At 40.6% G+C, this 17076-nt stretch overlaps 2 protein-coding genes across 3 annotated transcripts; one reads left to right on the top strand and one right to left on the bottom strand.

Annotated features, from left to right (window-relative positions):
• Positions 1–2423: 2423 nt before the first annotated feature.
• On the bottom strand, positions 2424–8639 carry LOC131206249 (protein transport protein Sec24A). The gene is made up of 14 exons (XM_058198725.1): positions 7263–8639; positions 7075–7177; positions 6878–7004; positions 6670–6779; positions 6364–6595; positions 6130–6287; positions 5921–5994; positions 5697–5848; positions 5374–5627; positions 4931–5296; positions 4421–4629; positions 4237–4334; positions 4029–4167; positions 2424–3903 (listed from the first exon to the last, which is right to left on the bottom strand). Exons 1-14 carry the CDS (start codon positions 8597–8599, stop codon positions 3792–3794), a joined length of 3471 nt encoding a protein of 1156 aa, XP_058054708.1. The 5' UTR covers positions 8600–8639; the 3' UTR covers positions 2424–3791.
• Positions 8640–11389: 2750 nt separating this feature from the next.
• LOC131206506 (GTPase-GDP dissociation stimulator vimar) lies at positions 11390–17064 on the top strand. Of its 2 annotated transcripts, none has more exons than XM_058199120.1 (5): positions 11390–11447; positions 12520–13446; positions 13505–13678; positions 13744–13956; positions 14250–17064. In XM_058199120.1, exons 1-5 carry the CDS (start codon positions 11414–11416, stop codon positions 14792–14794), a joined length of 1893 nt encoding a protein of 630 aa, XP_058055103.1. In that variant the 5' UTR covers positions 11390–11413; the 3' UTR covers positions 14795–17064. The 2 variants fall into 2 exon arrangements, with proteins under 2 accessions (XP_058055103.1, XP_058055183.1); XM_058199200.1 differs by lacking the exon at positions 11390–11447 and adding an exon at positions 11951–12105.
• The last annotated feature ends 12 nt before the right edge of the window (positions 17065–17076 follow it).

Genomic DNA, 17076 nt, shown 5'->3' on the forward strand with positions numbered 1-17076 from the left:
ATCGGGCAATTTTACAATGATAAATTTACCCAATGTATTCAAATTTTACGTTAACATGTTGGCTTCGAACATACCATATTAACGTTTAATTTGTGTACCCAAAAATTATAATTAGGTCTTTTCCGAACATCATAAGTTCTTCTTATTCGAGTAACAGGAAACCAACTACAATATATTAATATATGCCGGGTTCATGACCTTCGTCGTTGATATATACAATCCATTTTTAACCAATTTGACTGTGTGAGCTCCTATCGGCGGTCAAGGGCTAGTTACTCAGACGCTATTTTCATGCGGCAGTGGCACTGAATAGCACAATAATAACCGAGGATATTAATGGTTCCGCTATGACATTTAATGCTCGAATAAGCATCATAAATTACTCAAACTGACTTCAGTTAATGAGATTTGAGTTTTAGGTTTTTAGCATACCTGGCAAACAATGTTCTTACTACATCACAAACATAAGTATACCACGAACAGAGAAACTTAGTCAAAGAAATCAAACAATTTAAAAAAACTAAAAACAAAGCAATTAAATTCCAAGACGATCAAACTCAATCATATATAGATTACTCAGAAACAAATTATTGTTCTAAATCTCTATGAAATCTGAATAAAATATTTTGAGGAGACATGTTTAGGACATTACAATGAAATTGCTACCGAACCAACCTTTGAACACGATTTTTTTAGCAGTCGAAGTTACATTGAGTGGACAACAACTTCTTCACCCAATTTGATCAATCCTTTAAAATAATTATTTTATAACAAATTTCAATTATGCATACGGTTAACATTATCAACTATGCGTAGCTATTTTAATGTTGCTGAAGCAGTAAATTGTTTAACTTTTTTAATATTGAACGACTTTGTTATTTCGCTAAAACAATTTGAACAAAAAACTTGAACGCTTCTACAATTTCAAAATAACACTTGATTTTTTTCTACTATTTCTATTTAATTTCTAATAACTTGTTTACAACTTATACCGTTTGTTACACTAGCCAATTTCACAAAAACTCGGTAAAACGTTGTCTAAGATAAGAAGAAAAATACGTAAAACGCCCAATTGGCACTGGTCACTGCTTTGCTTTAATTTTCGGCTGCTTTGTGTAACACTATCCCGCAGCTTCACATCGGCCATCGGCCAGTAATCATGGAACTTCTCCACGATAATCAGAAGCCAAAAACGTAGAATCAATGGTTTTCATCTAAAAAAGAACTGTACTATATAAGTGCAAACAGTTATGAAAAATATGAAGAATAATACAGTAAATACGGCAAACCTTGACATATAACGTAAACAGCTAGATTCACACGAAGCAACAAGAAGTTAAAATACACTAATATTGGTTGAGATTGTAATTGTAAGATCAATGCAACAAAACGGGTAACATATAAGGGTAAACCAACTGCGAACCTGCACACCGCCAATAAACGAAAAAACCAGTTGACCTGCACAAATCAGAAATATAAAAAATAAATAACATACAATTAAAACAATCATTGTTGACTATCCTTCTAATGTAGGACAAAGCTTTACTACCAAATATGAAACACTCAATTGCTTTCAACATGATTCAAGTGAAAAAATACAAATTCAACAATACTCACAACTCAAACTGTTGCAGTGATAAACTCACCTCTCGCAATTATTATAGCAATGTTTTTTTTTTTAATCATACACAAAAGTAAGAACGACACATACGGATTAAAAAAACGAACATCATCGAGATATCCAGAACGGAAAAAATCAATCAATAAGGGGTAGAACAGGACAACATCCTTGTTTTCACACGACCGGTGAAAAAATGAAAATCAGTGGTGAAAAAATGCCATCATGTTGACTTTATTGAATTTATGTTGAAACACTGCTTGAGTCGCATCTCTTCTAGAACCAACCGTTCTTAAATAGTGATAAGATAATCAACTTTACCATCCAAGTAGCGTAATTAAAACGTCAATTAAATTTTAAAGGCCAAGGAAAAATACTACCACACTTTTGTTTTTACCTTGCTCTTGAATTATTATACTTACCTGACTGTTGCGTTCCAAAATACCATCATTTGTTTTATTACGGTTGGTAATTTATCGCAATTTAATGTCTTATATCGAATGAATACACAGTACACCAAATACATTCACCTCTTAGCCCTTCTTTTTGGTAGCTTTGCACAGATGCGTCCCATAGATCTTCCAACAGCACTACATTGGTCTGGTCGATTGTGTGCCTTGCCTTGTACGCGATCCAGTGTATTGCATTTTAAAATGGACGGCCAAACCAAAAAGCAACCTAAACTATTGACCATTGATACCAAATTTAAACCTTACAAGTAACGTTTGTAGGAGTTTAGTGCGATTCATCGTAAAAACTAGCCATCACACGAATTAGTTATTGACGATTAGCTGCCTCTTTATTCATAACCAACAAATTCTTGAAACTAGTGGACGCTTCTGGAAATCCTAACTATCAGTGCAGCAGCATTCATCCCTGATATCGGCGTACAAAAATACATCCTACCGATGCAAAACAGCAAGCAAACCATTCTCACTACCAGAATCTCATAAAGCTCTATACTGAACATTATGTAGAGACTTGCTGCATCCACTTCTTAGATGTTTGTGATATATTAGTTACGAATTTGAATACCGTTCGATTTATTAACGATTTTAAAAGTCAACGTTCCATTGCTATTGTTCACATTATGCATTATGTGCTTTAAATAAAAAAACAGATGCATTTCTTCTAATAATCACGACGCTAACCATTTTCACTTCATTCATTTTCCTGTTGGGTACCATGAAAACTTAATAAAGATTGTGTCACAGTTTTGTTGATTACAGCTTTTTGTCGTTTTCGCGTGGTTTGCTGCCCATACACTTTAGTTTTATTTTTTTTGCTTTTCGCCTATAACTTTCGACTTGAGACGCGAGCTACAGTACTATTGTTATTATCATTGTGAATATTGTGATAATTTTATTCACTATTGTACCATCTACAAACGAACACCGTACCCATATGAACATATTTTACTAGAGTACACAAAAAGTTATTTAACCTATCTTCCTGATTTCTGCACATTTCCTTGTTTCTTTTAAGAGAATGGTTTATTTTTGCTATTTTGTTCCTTTTCTGACTATTTAGCCCGAACTTTGTTAGTGGTTTCGGATTTGGTGTAAAGTTCCTAAGTTAAATCTAGCACCTCAGATGCTGCCAGCACATCTTTCGTTCGTTCATCGTGGTACAATCGGCCAGGGAAAATCGTATTCTCAATCATACACATACAACTCTTTCGTAATGTCGCCCATCGCTCAATTTTTATGTAACATATGTGATCAATTTGATAATAGTTTTGCAAACTCGCTTTATTCATACAAGATCTACATCCTACACAACGAAAAATTCACATTTTTTTCGTCAATTCTCATAATTTACTAGTGCGCCCTTTGTATTGATGATTTTAACTTTTATTGTTTATAAACATGATCGGATGGTATTACCCAAAACGCTTACCACACTGAACAAAGCGGTGTAGGAACGATTGGCGACTGGAGGCTTTAAATTGGTTTATTATCCTTTTCTACTTTCGTTTTATATTTATCGATCTATGTGTTACTACTACCACCTATATTATACAGATGATTTGAATTTGTCTATCAACTTTTACCAGAACAAAAAACAAACAAACATATGCACGCCATCATTTTGATATCAAACGTATTCGCGATCGGCTCCCATTTTCGTGGGGGGTTCCACTGTTCACGAAAAGTTGCTCGTGCTACGCAAACTACTTTATTTGCGTGCGTAAATGCTGCAAAAATTCATAGTACGCTAACGAATTGGAATTGCGATCATCTACGAATTTTTCCACCAGCAAGGACCTGAACTGGCTAGTATCACTGTCGATAGTAAACAAGAAACAAACGAACCATTAATCATATTAAAACTTGAATTAAGCAAGAAATAAAGAGCTTGAAAATTCCATACATTAAATGCATACTACAGTACAGATGAAAACACTTACCGAATGACTTGTACATATGAAGTGTAAGGCTTTTCCTCGTTAATATTGTCCAAAAATGTAAGAAGCGCCTCACTGGCCGCCGTCTCTCTGCTGGGCAATTCAATGCAAAAATCGGGAATATCTGCTACCGAATTGTATCCTGAAAAATGTTATAATAACAATCAATCAAACCTTCCCCGAACCAGCGAACGTGCTTAATAATACGTACCCAAAATATCGTGCACGATGCTGGAAGCTACGTTCGAACCTATGTAAATAAACATGTACGGGCCACAATCAAGAAGAAACATGGATCTAGAATCTAGTCTGTAGGATAAAATTAGATGTAATTGAAGATTAAAACATGTACAGAACAGTAAAAGAATGTTTATCGGCCTGGTAGCAAAACGTACTTTTCAGCAGACAGCTGTAACCGTGGTGGGTCCATCTTATGTTCATCATCCATGTATCCGCCGTTGGCGTTTGTAACGAACAAGCAGTCCAAGATATAGAACTCAGGATAAATATAACGCATAAGCTGATCCAGGGGAAGCGATTTCATTTCGCACATTGCAAAAACTCGATCGTCTAACCGAGTACTAGTTCCAGTACGGAATGCAGGCTAAGGAAACGGGATAATAGATTATAAAATATCAAGTTAACGATAATTAAACTATATTAATCTATATTAGTGATAGTGATTGAATTAAAAAATCGTGTAAATGATAAAACATATTGATGAATTATCCATAAAAACTCAGCACCAGACATTTTTACTCTTTTTCGTGCAATCAGACACTTTCATTGCCTTGTGAAGTAAATGTTAATATTCATGCAACTGAATATGAAGTAGAAATTTAAAAAAACGAGAAGAAGTAAAATACCAGCTGCTACCACATTGCCACTGAAAACTCGTAACTTACATGTTTCAACAATGCCAATACGTATAGTGGCAAAAGGCCCAAATTTTCAGGCGCCACAATTATGTTGGAGTTTTGCGGCAAATTCTGAGCAATTTTAAAGGCGCTGAAAATATCGACGGTCGCATTAATAAAGGCATCTCTGGCATCAGAAAGGCTAGAGCTGAGCGAACGATCGACGGCCATCTTCGAAAGCAGTCCCACTATGCACTGGACGTCGGCGGAGTACATCACCTCCATCAAGCTGGCCGTTACCGGTATGCAAAGGGTATGAACACGAATACGTCGCTCAGCCTTGCTACTCGTATAAAGCAGTGCCGCTTGGAAGCACACCGATTTACACTCGGCCAAGCTTTCCTCATAAGTTATCTGTTGAAAAAATATATACAAAAAAGGAGTTGAATAATCGGTCACTCGGATTCGTAATGGCTTCGTCTGTTTCCTACCTGCATCCCGAAGCCCGCATCAGGATTCACGTTCGGCAGCGACAGCAAGTCGGTAGACCGTACGAAGAAGTTGCCGTGGAATGTGTGAATAGCAAGACCACGAGTACAGCGGACACGCATTACTGCTTCGAAGCCAATTTTGCGCATTAAATAGCGCTCGAAGCATTTGCGCAGTGTTTTAACCAACTGTGGTTTCGTCTCATTATAAAGCGGGATGTGGTGCAAGCAGCCGCCACTGAATTTACTTATACCAGCTGGAAAGGCAAGATCACACGCTATCAATGTGCCCTTTCTCCACCATAGAATATGCGACGTATACATACATATTGTAGCTAAATCACAGTACTGACTATTCAACAAAAATAAATCCACTGCAATCTGTTGGCCGGAACAGTCCAGTGCAAGGCGTTTGTAGAAATCGGTGGCTGGTCCGAGGTGGGCCACATCCTTAGACGACCGGTTGTTGGGATCTTCCCTGTTTACGAATGTTAGGTTGTGAATTAATTCGTAGCCATGAATATTGAGAGTTCTACAATTCTGTCCTTACCTCGATTGTAGTGCTCCAGGGCCGAAATTGGGTAGGCAAGTTTGAAATACAGTAACACGTCCCCCGGAAGCATTCTAGACCAGCAAAAAGAGTGAAGAGTTTTGCAAGAATGTATCATACACTTTGTTTTGAATGAATGCAGACTAGTTTTATGCAATTCATATGTAGGAAAGAAAATATTAAAAACTAGTTCCCCAAACAAGACATACCATCATCTTGTACGCGACCTGCAGCGCGGCTCCCAATGCACTATTTGCATCATGCGTGAACTCGAATCGCTTTGGTAGTTGTTTCAGTAAATCCTTGATCAATTCCTTGCACTCCTTCAAATTCACCAACAGATTGTCCGGATAGGGGAGAAAAACATCTGTCAAGATAGCACCAGATACCATAAGTGTTATCAAATGTTCCCTTTTGTACAATATGCTATCAAATCTACAAACCTTCCACGTCAAGAACCGTCACTTCGTGAGGTTGGCTGTATCCCTCGGCAATATTATAAAAATGTATCGCACTGTTGAACGCAATGAAGCCAACCTGTGTACGTGCATCGCCTGGTAGGTTATCTAGGTGTTCCGAAAGTGTGTTGCAGACAGTGTGCAGGTAGCCAGACTGCTGTGCCAATGAGGAAACGTCTAGCAGGAACAAATAGATGGCCGGTTGTGGTGGTCGTAACTGCAAGATAGACAACCAATAATTTAGGTGTCCTTACTCCTCGTATATACCAAAAGTGCTTCTAATGTTATTACCATATATTCAGACGGTGCAATGAACTCTATGGTGCTCGATTTTATTTCCGGCCGCCGTGTCGGATCACCGTATGTTTTGGTAACCGGATCATACTGAAACTCTTCTGGCACTGCATATATCATCAAGTAAAGTGAAAAAAGAACTCCTATTATGAGGAACTTTTAAAGGAAATAGAGGGACGCAAAAGCTCCCAAAGTCAAGGCTTACATTCATTCACCCGGTAGCACAGGTTACATTTCCACTTTTTGCTGTCAACAAAAAATACGAACGGATTTATGTACGTTCGGCACGTTCGACAACGGACAATCGTATTGCAGGAAATAACAGGAAGATTCTAAAAAGTAGAAAAGAAACAACACCTGTTAAGACATTTTCCACACAATACAACCGAACTACGAACATACATTTAAATCACGGAATGGGTGTATCAACACACCAAGCGGTAGACGGGACCTCTGAAGCAATGCGGAAGTTTCCGGAATCTTGGTTAGAGTGCAGCGAAATATACTGTGAAAATAAAATAATTTCATTCAATTAAGGAAAAGTGATTTTATAATCAGAATCATCTGCAGACTAGGTTTTTAACACATACTCTGGATTGCAGTTAATGGAGTCTTGGAACGGGTTTACCAGATGTATCGGAGGAGGTCGCACCCGATCCGTTGGCAGAATGTGGCGGTTCTGGAGTAAATCCACTGAATTGTTACCCCACAAACGGTTGAACCCACCGCGAACCACATTACTGGAAACATCGCCGGGATATGCGGTCGATGCAGGTGTTCCGTAGCCAGTTTGTTGCTGATATTGTTGCTGCTGCTGATGGCGCTGTTGTTGTTGTTGATAGTCCTGTTGTAGATGCTGCTGTTGTGGGGGAAACTGCTGTTGATTATGAGCTTGCCAGGCACCACCTTGTTGCTGACTAAAGTTGCCCGCCGTCATCGGCTGTGCTGTCGTTGGTTGACTTAACGTAGGGCTGGGTTTTCCTATAGCAGGGTACATGGGGCGCTTGTTTAGCGGTTGTCCCGCCGCAGCCATCTGTGGTGGGACAGCTTGTGGGCCGTAAGAACTAGCGATCGATTGTGCTATAGGCGGTGGATGATTCGCCAAACCGTTGGTGGACATCGGATGACCTAGCGAACTAGTGATAGGCAACCCTCCGGGTAGTGGAGGTTGTTGTGACAGTGGCTGATGCTGCAATTGGTTTGGTTGTGTCTGCTTCTGTAGATTTTGATTCACCGGCGGTGGTAAATGGCCGTAAGTGGTTGCTGATGGAAGCGATGGATTCGTTAACGATCCAGATACTGGCGGACCATTGACTGTAGGACTATTAGCGCTAGTTAGGCCGTTACTAAGCACCGGTGGATGTTGTAGAGGATTCTGATATTGTTGCTGCTGACTGCCGGCCACAGGAGCGACCGCTGCTGACCTGCCCATGACTCCTGCAGAAGGAGGTCGATTTAAATTTACATCCCGAATGCTCTCAGATAATTTCTGCATTGTGTTGCCTGTTCCACCCATAGATACCCCTCCTCCAGGAGGTCCGTTTAAATTTGGTGTCGAAGCGTTCAGAGGAGTCGAAAGGCCAGATGCACTGCGGGGTGGCGTGTTGACGAAGTTTATGGGCGCACCACTCGAACAATTATTATTCGGATTGAGTTTGTAACCGCTAACGGATCCCGGGGGGCCTTGAACCGTTTGAGGTTGATTTTGACTAGATACTGGTGGTTGCAAGTTATTATTCACCCCGTAAGCAACTCCACCGATAGGGCCTCTTTCCGAAGTAAGCATTTGTGGGCCGTTGTTTCCTAGAGCGGGCGATGATGTTCTCGACGAGTTCGCACTGTTGCCATTGGTGCCGGCTAACGCAGCCACACGGTGATTGCTAGGTTGTTGCTGTTGTTGGGGAAACATGGACCCCGCTGGCGGCATACCGTAAGGTTTTGGTGCAGCCAAACCGTGCGGTGTTGGATGAGCGCCATTCGGTTGCATAGGTGTTGCAGCCGGTATCGAATCCACAGGCCAAGTACAGTTACTAGAGTCAACGTTCGGGTGTGGTTGGACATTGGACATCATCGGCCTCTTCTGATCATTCTGAACCACGGAAGGCAGCTGTTCCGAGGAGACTTGGGGCAACTGATAGAAAGTCTGTTGCTGGAGTTGTTTCTGCTGCGATGCCTGCACTTGAGGTCCATTGGAAGCGAGTGGGAAACCATTTGGCATTCCATAGTAATGAGACGAATTAGACATCATCCGGATGTGACGTGTTTCTTGGCCTAAAATGGAATAGGAAAGGATCTTTCGTAAACAAAGTTACCTGAATCGTAAATATAATATTGAGCATTTGAAAAACAAGATTTCTATTAAGATCTTTTTTCAAAGCCATATTTCATATTTGTCTGTAAACAACGCTGAGAAATATATTCACTAAATATACCATATTATTGACACTCCTCAAAGTTCGTAACAAACAGAATGGTTGGACCATACACATATCATTTCAAGCACTCTCAAGCCAAATGCATACCACACGGAGCACGTGCTTTGTATAATTCAAACTAGTTTGAACTGAAATTTAATGTCGTGTCAATTGAGCGGATGAATCTACTCGCCTGTATCTTTCACTCTGGCCTGTCGGGTATCAGGTCTCTTTCGTCTCCATTGACGCTATTACAAGTGCACACAAGTAGCTAAGCAAGCACCCAAAAACAATATTGAGTTCATACAACGTGGCAGAGCCAGCATTCCGTGGTGTACGGAAGGCAAAAGTAAAATTTATCAAATCGTTCTGACACAGTTTATCGTTTACTGTGTTAGTAGAATTCAAAACCTCTTAGCTGTGCACAACCAGCAGACACAACTTGAACCGACGCAGTCAAGGTTGTCACGGTGGTCGCCACCGTGGCCACCAGTTGAAGGGGAAATGAGTTCATAAACTTCGTTCATCACTTCTCCCAGCAGGCCTTCACCATCGATAAGAGCCGATGACGGGCAATCAACAGAAAACGATGTATTGATACTCATAGCTGATGAATACCTTTAACTGATAATCGGAAGATGTCCCTGAGGTGGTTTTAATCACATGTGGAACTGGACGGAAATGGACGGGAACTAACTGCACGAAAATAGAGCATATTTAACCACATATTTGAACCGTCCACCGTCCGCTGGTAGATGGTCTTGATTAAAGGCGTAGGTTTACGAATTCATCTCAATCCTACTATAATTCAACCTACTCCGTTTCCTCGCATGCGTAACATCTCTGTGTTCTTATCGCCCCAGAGCACACTAAGTTTGTTATTTACCCGTCCACAAACATGTTCGTTAATGCCTTTTGAGAGCACAGAGGCAAACGATGCACGAATGCCTTGTTGCAGACCCAGTTTATCCAGTATAAGGTGATCGAGACAAAATTATAAACACAGCATACACAGCATAAATAAACATATAACCAAAGATAAATGTGATGACATTTTGATATAATGTGCATATTTTCAATTACTAAAGGGTTCCTTCTGCTTGTCCTTTAAATCTACGAGGTTTTTGTAAAGTTGCGTAAAAACCACACAATGAACAACAGTTAAACGCACATTATTGCTCGGTTGGGCATTTTTTTGTTTTGTTCCGTCTATTCCTTTCCGGATTGGGTGATGGAACGGCAGTGTGTGTAACACATCTCTCAAGGTAATCATCAAATAAAAGACATTCTACGTTTAGCAGCGTCATGCTTTTGGAGATCCGCTTATAAACAAAAGAGCTACTATCGGAATGATTTCGTTCAAAACCAAATCAGATTGTAGCGAATTTTTTATCAAACTACGTCAAATTTGCATGCTGGAAATTTGCTTTTGAATGCGATAAATGACAGTGTGGAAAAGGCAGATAACGACAATAAAAGACCAGACAATCTTTTTGCTGCAATTGTGTCAAATTGACCAGAACTGAAAGTAGCAACAGAGAAAAGAAAATATTCAAATTATCCTAAGAATTGAAGCATCGAAAAATACGTGATCATGTTCATAGCTTTTGGTCAAACAGTTGAAGGACAGAATACTATCAAGGTTCGTTCCGATGTTAATGACCTAGATAATGACGGACGGACGGCAGCGGAAAACTCTTCCTTTCCTAAACAATACAAATGCAACGCGAATTCCACGAACTACGTGTACCACCAGTTTCTTCAACGTGTTTGAGAGGTTTCCCTTAGTTAAGCGAAACCTCTCGAAGTGCGTAAGTTTAACACTGCAAACCTTCTAATCCTTGTTTAATTGGACTATTGTGATGATTGAATTTTGCAACTTGAAGCAGGGCCAAATTAACCAATTGGTTCACCACACACTGAATCACGCAAATCCCAGGAAACGCTTTTCCATTTGCTGTGCACACCACGTTCAATTAGGCCTTCACGTTTCTCGTAACAGCTTCGAAAGGGTGAAACACATACACGAACGATTCGGTCACACAATTCACGTTCAACTCAACCGTGCTCCCAACAGCACGGGCCAATCATTGCTGCACTCCCAGGATCCTTAATAACATTCATTCGTCGGAAGAAACGCCACACCAAAACTCATCAAATGCTGGCCGTTTTCGTGGCGATACCTTTCGATCCACGCACCGAAACACTTCTCTTCCTCTACAAAGATATAATTTGCATACACACTCCACCTTTTCGTGACGTTTGTGCTTCGATCGACAATGGGGTTCGTTTATTGTGACGAACCAATTCCAGCCTGCAAAACACGGATGCTTACGTTTTGTTTTCGGCTACCGACGAATGGTAAGTTCCGAGGCTCAAATCGTTTATTTCGTGAAAATGTGTCACACAATGCAAAGGAAAAATCGCCACCTTCACGAATTTCTGCACGGACGAAACGGACCTGATGCGAACTGTTCGAGAAATCTGACCGAAATGACAGATTACGTGGCCAACGTCAGCACCGTTTTGACAACTGTTTCGAATGGTAGCTGGTGGAAATGGTCGGAATCCACGCAAGAAAATTGTCGCTACAATTTGTACATTGCTTGATATTAGAGTTTTTTTAATACTATCCAGAGTGAACATAAACAATTGGTGCCATTTTCGTGCTCGATTAGGCCATAATATTTTTCGTTTTCCGCCGTTCGTAAACAGCCCGGAATAATATTTAAAAATGCAGCTCTTCGAAAAATCTTTCGAAATCGAAAAATTTCACTCACACGCGCGCGCCGCATGTGTGAGTGTGCTTGCTGTGTTTTGGAGATTGATTGGCGAAGAACCCGGTTAAAGGCATTTTAATTCTACCTCAAGCTTGTGCATCAGTTGTTTATCTTCTCCCGTGAAATATCTTGCATCAGGACCAACTGCTCAACAGCCTAAATGAAGTAGGGAGTGGGTTTGTGCGCATATCCACAGAACATCCAGCAGACACCGAAAACTCCAACTATAATGATAGAAGGTAACGCCAAAGCCACAGCAACAACACATTACTGCCTCAGAGCGATCCTTCGTGGATCGATAAAAAACTGTGTGATACATGAACACACTCCACCCACGAGGGATTTAACGTTAGCGTTCTTCGCCTCAGTGCTTCATTTGCATATTTCTCCGATGCTAGTGCTTGGCCTGCTGCTTCCCTATGAACAGAAGCTCTATGAGACCCCAATGTTTATAATTAAGTTTGATTACGAATCGAGGGAGCATATTGAGCATCAGAGCTCTAAATAAACTATCCCAACACATGGCCGTGGCCTGTTCAAATGTAGCTCGTGATAGTTTTATCCCCCCACAAAAGTAACGACACAAGAGCGTTAAGCAAAATCGTGCATTGTGAAAACTCGTATTAACACAATTTCTCTCATTTTTTTAACAGCAGCAGAAATGGACGATATCATTGCCGGAATTAAGAATGCAACCTTGGAAAGGTGTCCTGAACGGGCGCTGCCCCTTCTGAAAAAAATTTCAGACGCTGAGACGAATCTTTGTGATAAGTATGACATCAAAAACGATCTTCTGGAACTGCTACGGGTCGAGGACAGCAAGGTGCACATTCAGGTCGCCCGGTGTATTGCAGAAGTGGCCAAAACAGACAATCAGCGTGCAAAGTTCTCCCACCAAGACGTAATTCGACGGCTGACGGATTTGCTGTGCGTTCCAAGCTCCAAGGAAAACTCGGCAGACGTTGTCGCTCTTGAGTTATGCACCCAGCTTGCCCGAGCTTTGGGGAACATTTGCTATGCGAATGACGATGCGCGTAACATCATAAAAGAGCTCGGTGCCGACGAGCGTATTTTCGCACTGCTCGATTACGATATAGACACGGACGACGAAGACCGAGAGCAGTTTGTGCGTGTTCGCTGTGGTCTGATTTCGAATTACCTCCTGGGCAGCGACGACCTGGCAGAGCGGGCAATCGAATTGAAAGTGATCGACAAGCTGGAGTGCATCCTGACCCGATGCTTGGTCGATGTGGACAAGCACGAGGAACTGTTGCTCAGCCTGTTGCCACCGTTGAGCATACTCACCGAGCAGATTAGTGATTTGTGCTTTCCAGTCTCTCTCAATCGCACCATCGCGAAACTGTTGGCCAAGTGTACCAACCCGGACATTGCCGAATCCTGTTTGGCCCTCCTGCACTACGAGGCGCAAAATGACGATGTGAAGTTGCTGCTTGCGGAGGAAGGATTGTGTGAAACGATCTATCAGCTGTTGGAAAAGTACAAAACGTTCGCCAATACCGACGAAGCTCGCGTGCTGATGAAGCTGGCTTGTGATTTGGTAGTGCTCATATTGACCGGAGGTACAGAAGGTGGACGAAAAGTGGCGAAGGATGAAACTGATTGTGTGTTTTGTTTTAGACAAATCGATGCATTTCCTCTACACGACGCCATTGTTGAAGTACATGGAAGATTGGCTTGACTCGTACGACGTGGAATTACTTACGACCGGTGTACTCGCCCTCGGCAATTTTGCCCGATCTGACAGCCACTGTATCAATATGGTCGAAAATAGGATCATGCACAAACTCTTGTGTAAGTACTAGGCTTAAAATTTGAATAAGAGCATCGTATGATCAAGCTATTCCTACACAACACAGCTATATTGGCTAAGAACAATGGCACCGAGCATCAGATGACTCTACAGCATGCACTGTTGAGTACGTTGAAAAATTTGGTCATCCCAAAGCCAAACAAGGCAGCCGTCATAGAAGCGGGACTCGTGGACGTCATCTTGCCAATGCTCGAAATACATCAGGCGCCAGTTGTGTTTAAGCTGCTTGGAACATTGCGGATGACTGTCGATGGACAAGGTAAGAGATTTTCTTTAAGTCGTATGCAATTTACTCACCGTTCCATTAAGGACAGAATGACGAGCACAGCATTTTCGGTTTGCTCCATATTTTGCTTAGTTCGTGACGTTTGGGCATACTTTTATTCTTGTGCTTAAATCGTTTTCATGGAAAATTAAAATAAAATAGAAGGACTTTCGCCAAGCCAAGACATTTCGGTTGTTCAATGGTCTTTGCATGTTTTCTCTACCATCCAGATTTTTGAATTACCTTCTGTTTCTTGTTTCTTTTTCCATACTGTCTTACAATAACAGAAAAACTGGCTTCAGAATTGCTACAAAATGAAAAACTAGTCAAGCAACTGGTCTACTGGAGTCAAACTTCCGAGTTTACGGGTGTATTAGGTGAATCGTTGCGACTTATGGCGTGGCTGATCAAGCACGCGTACCGACGGAAAGACAACGAAACAGTGATGGACGTTACGGGATTGCGAAAATTCGTTGCGATTGATGGAGCCGTCGCTAGCATGGTCGGTATGCTGGCGTCAACACATCTAGTAATGCAGAACGAGGCCCTGATTGCGCTCAGCATTCTGACCACAGTTTTTCACAACCAAAGTTCCACAAACGAAGGTACCGATTTGGATCAACTGCTAATAGAAGCCGGTGTAGGCGGAAAATTGGCTGAACAAATTACGTTGAATGGTGAGTCGATGACGAAAGAAATTGTGGAAAATATGCAAACCTTCGTGAAGCAACTGCACGGATCAAGCGAAGCAATGATTGTCCATTTACGCGAAAAAAACATCGACGAGCTGCTAAAAACCATTCCCAGTCTGGTGGAATACTGCACACTATGAAGCAATGGAAGATAGGAACACGGCGAAGAAATAACGGCGAGCAAACTTTCCTGTCCACGAACACTTTTAAACAATGTCTTTGGTTGGTTGTGACCTTGTAAAAACTTTTAGCGTTCTATTCAGGGTATCAAGTCAAAGTATTTCGATTCGTTCACGTCTATGGCTGGAGGAATGTGTTTGAGCAATACATTTTTTCAAATTCAAAATTGTCTGATGCAAAAAAGAACGTTACTGAGATGTCATTTTGTGAGTCAAATCAACAGTTTAAATGCAACCCTTTGTAATCTAAAAATTATACGGCTGGTCTAGGACGAACTTGTTTTAAGAGACAGAACATCAATTCTGTATAGTCTTAATATTATTTAGCTTTTGAATGTGCTGCAATTCTACAATAGGCATTGGCTACGCTTAAAAAGTATAGAATTAGTATGTTGATTCAACTTCACGTTTCTGTCTTCAAGAACTGATATGTAGCCAGCATATTGCGTCAGGCCATTTAGCGTAATAAAACCCGTTACGACCGACATGAAAAGTCCGTCATTCAGGCTAAATATAAAATGTATAAACCCAAGCAAATGCAAATTTATGCAAGCAATGCTAGCTTTAACTTACACGAAACCAGCACGAAACTAACCTGACAGTATACATCCACAGTCGGGGTTGATTTGTATGCATTGTAAATGATTATAATGATTATAATGAATAATGTACGATGCTTATGGCTTGACATTAAAATTTGGGAGTGTACGACATAGCGCCACCAAAAACATATGGCAAACAACAGCTCGCGGTCGTAATGGACTTTTTTTTAGTATGTTGAAGAACGATGAGATACTAAAAATGGAATATCAATTTTATCCTCAATGATCCGCAATAATTTAGAAGATATAGACAGCAACACGAGTTTGAATAGCTTTGAAGTTAAGCGTACGTGTTTTACAAGATTTTTTTTTAATCGAATACCCGTAGAATTTACCATAGGTTATCAGTCTGGCTCACACGAAACTCGTGAGGATGCTAAGGTAAACAGTTGCATTTAATCCCAACAAACAAAATAATGATAGCGCGAGCATGATAGCTGTTAGAAAACCAACAATCAATTCGTGCGCATTTATTTACTTAAACAAAACGATAACGATATCCAACATATATGGCATAGTACCAAGTAGGTTTTATTGATGACCCAGTGAACGCCTGATGCCAACGAGTAGCTATAAAGTATTAACACCCATCCCGTTTTCTTCACTTGAAGGAACAATGAAAGTAATTGTTGAAGCATTGCGTCTACCTTTTCCATCTTCCTTCAAAAACGGCAAACATAACGGATTAGACGCTGTTATATTTTCTACAAATCTTACTTTTTCCTAGTAAGTCGTCTGGACATAGAGTCACAAAATCTTGTAATTGCAAAATAAACTTTGTATTAGCCTCGTTAAAGCTAGAAAGAGATATTAGCGTCTACATAGTATCTTTCATATGAACTTAGCACCAGTATTTCACGGCGAATTTATGCAATGCCATAACATCTAACACGATGGCGATAATTACCAGAAAAATTGGCAAGGCAGTCGTACACAAGAGATTTCAAGGTATGTTTGCTATTCACATTTAATTTAGATCTTTGATACAAAACGTTGTTGTAAACAATTGAACAATTAATAAATTAAATAACGAAGAAAATGAAAAATCTAAGCAATGTTTTCAAAGAAATGTACGATCAAATCTACCATATTGCACTGAATAACAATAACAGTAAAGTTACACTTATCGATAGGAAAATTGCGCGGAATCTGCAACATGCCATTGGTTCACGACTCACGATTTATCCTTATCTATTACAGTAAAACACAATTGGTGTTGTGTTTTGCCATACCTGACGAGTAATAAAGGGCGTGATTTACACGGCGCTAGCCAACTGGCGGACAAACGATGGATAAGGATAAGAAACTGTTAAAGGGAGAGACTTTTCCTTCATGCTGTTGCGCTGCTTGGAATAAATCTAAACAACCACCCAAAGGAACAAACTCTCCATGCAAACCCCAGTAACGTGAATACTGGACAGGACTTGCTAAAAAGTTATCGGTGCTCCACACCAAGTGATTTAAAACAATGGGCAATACAATGTTAATAATCAAAAACAATCGCCAATCATGTTGGCGTTTCGATATAGGCATTTCGCAAAGGCAGAAAAGCACATGCATTTATTTAGGGCAGTGTCATGTATTTTGTAGTTTTTCTTCTCCTCGACGGACTTATTTATTTGTGAAAAGTTTGGCTTAATA

This window comes from Anopheles bellator, chromosome 1 (genome assembly GCF_943735745.2).
Source record: "Anopheles bellator chromosome 1, idAnoBellAS_SP24_06.2, whole genome shotgun sequence".
Lineage (NCBI taxonomy): Eukaryota > Metazoa > Arthropoda > Insecta > Diptera > Culicidae > Anopheles > Anopheles bellator.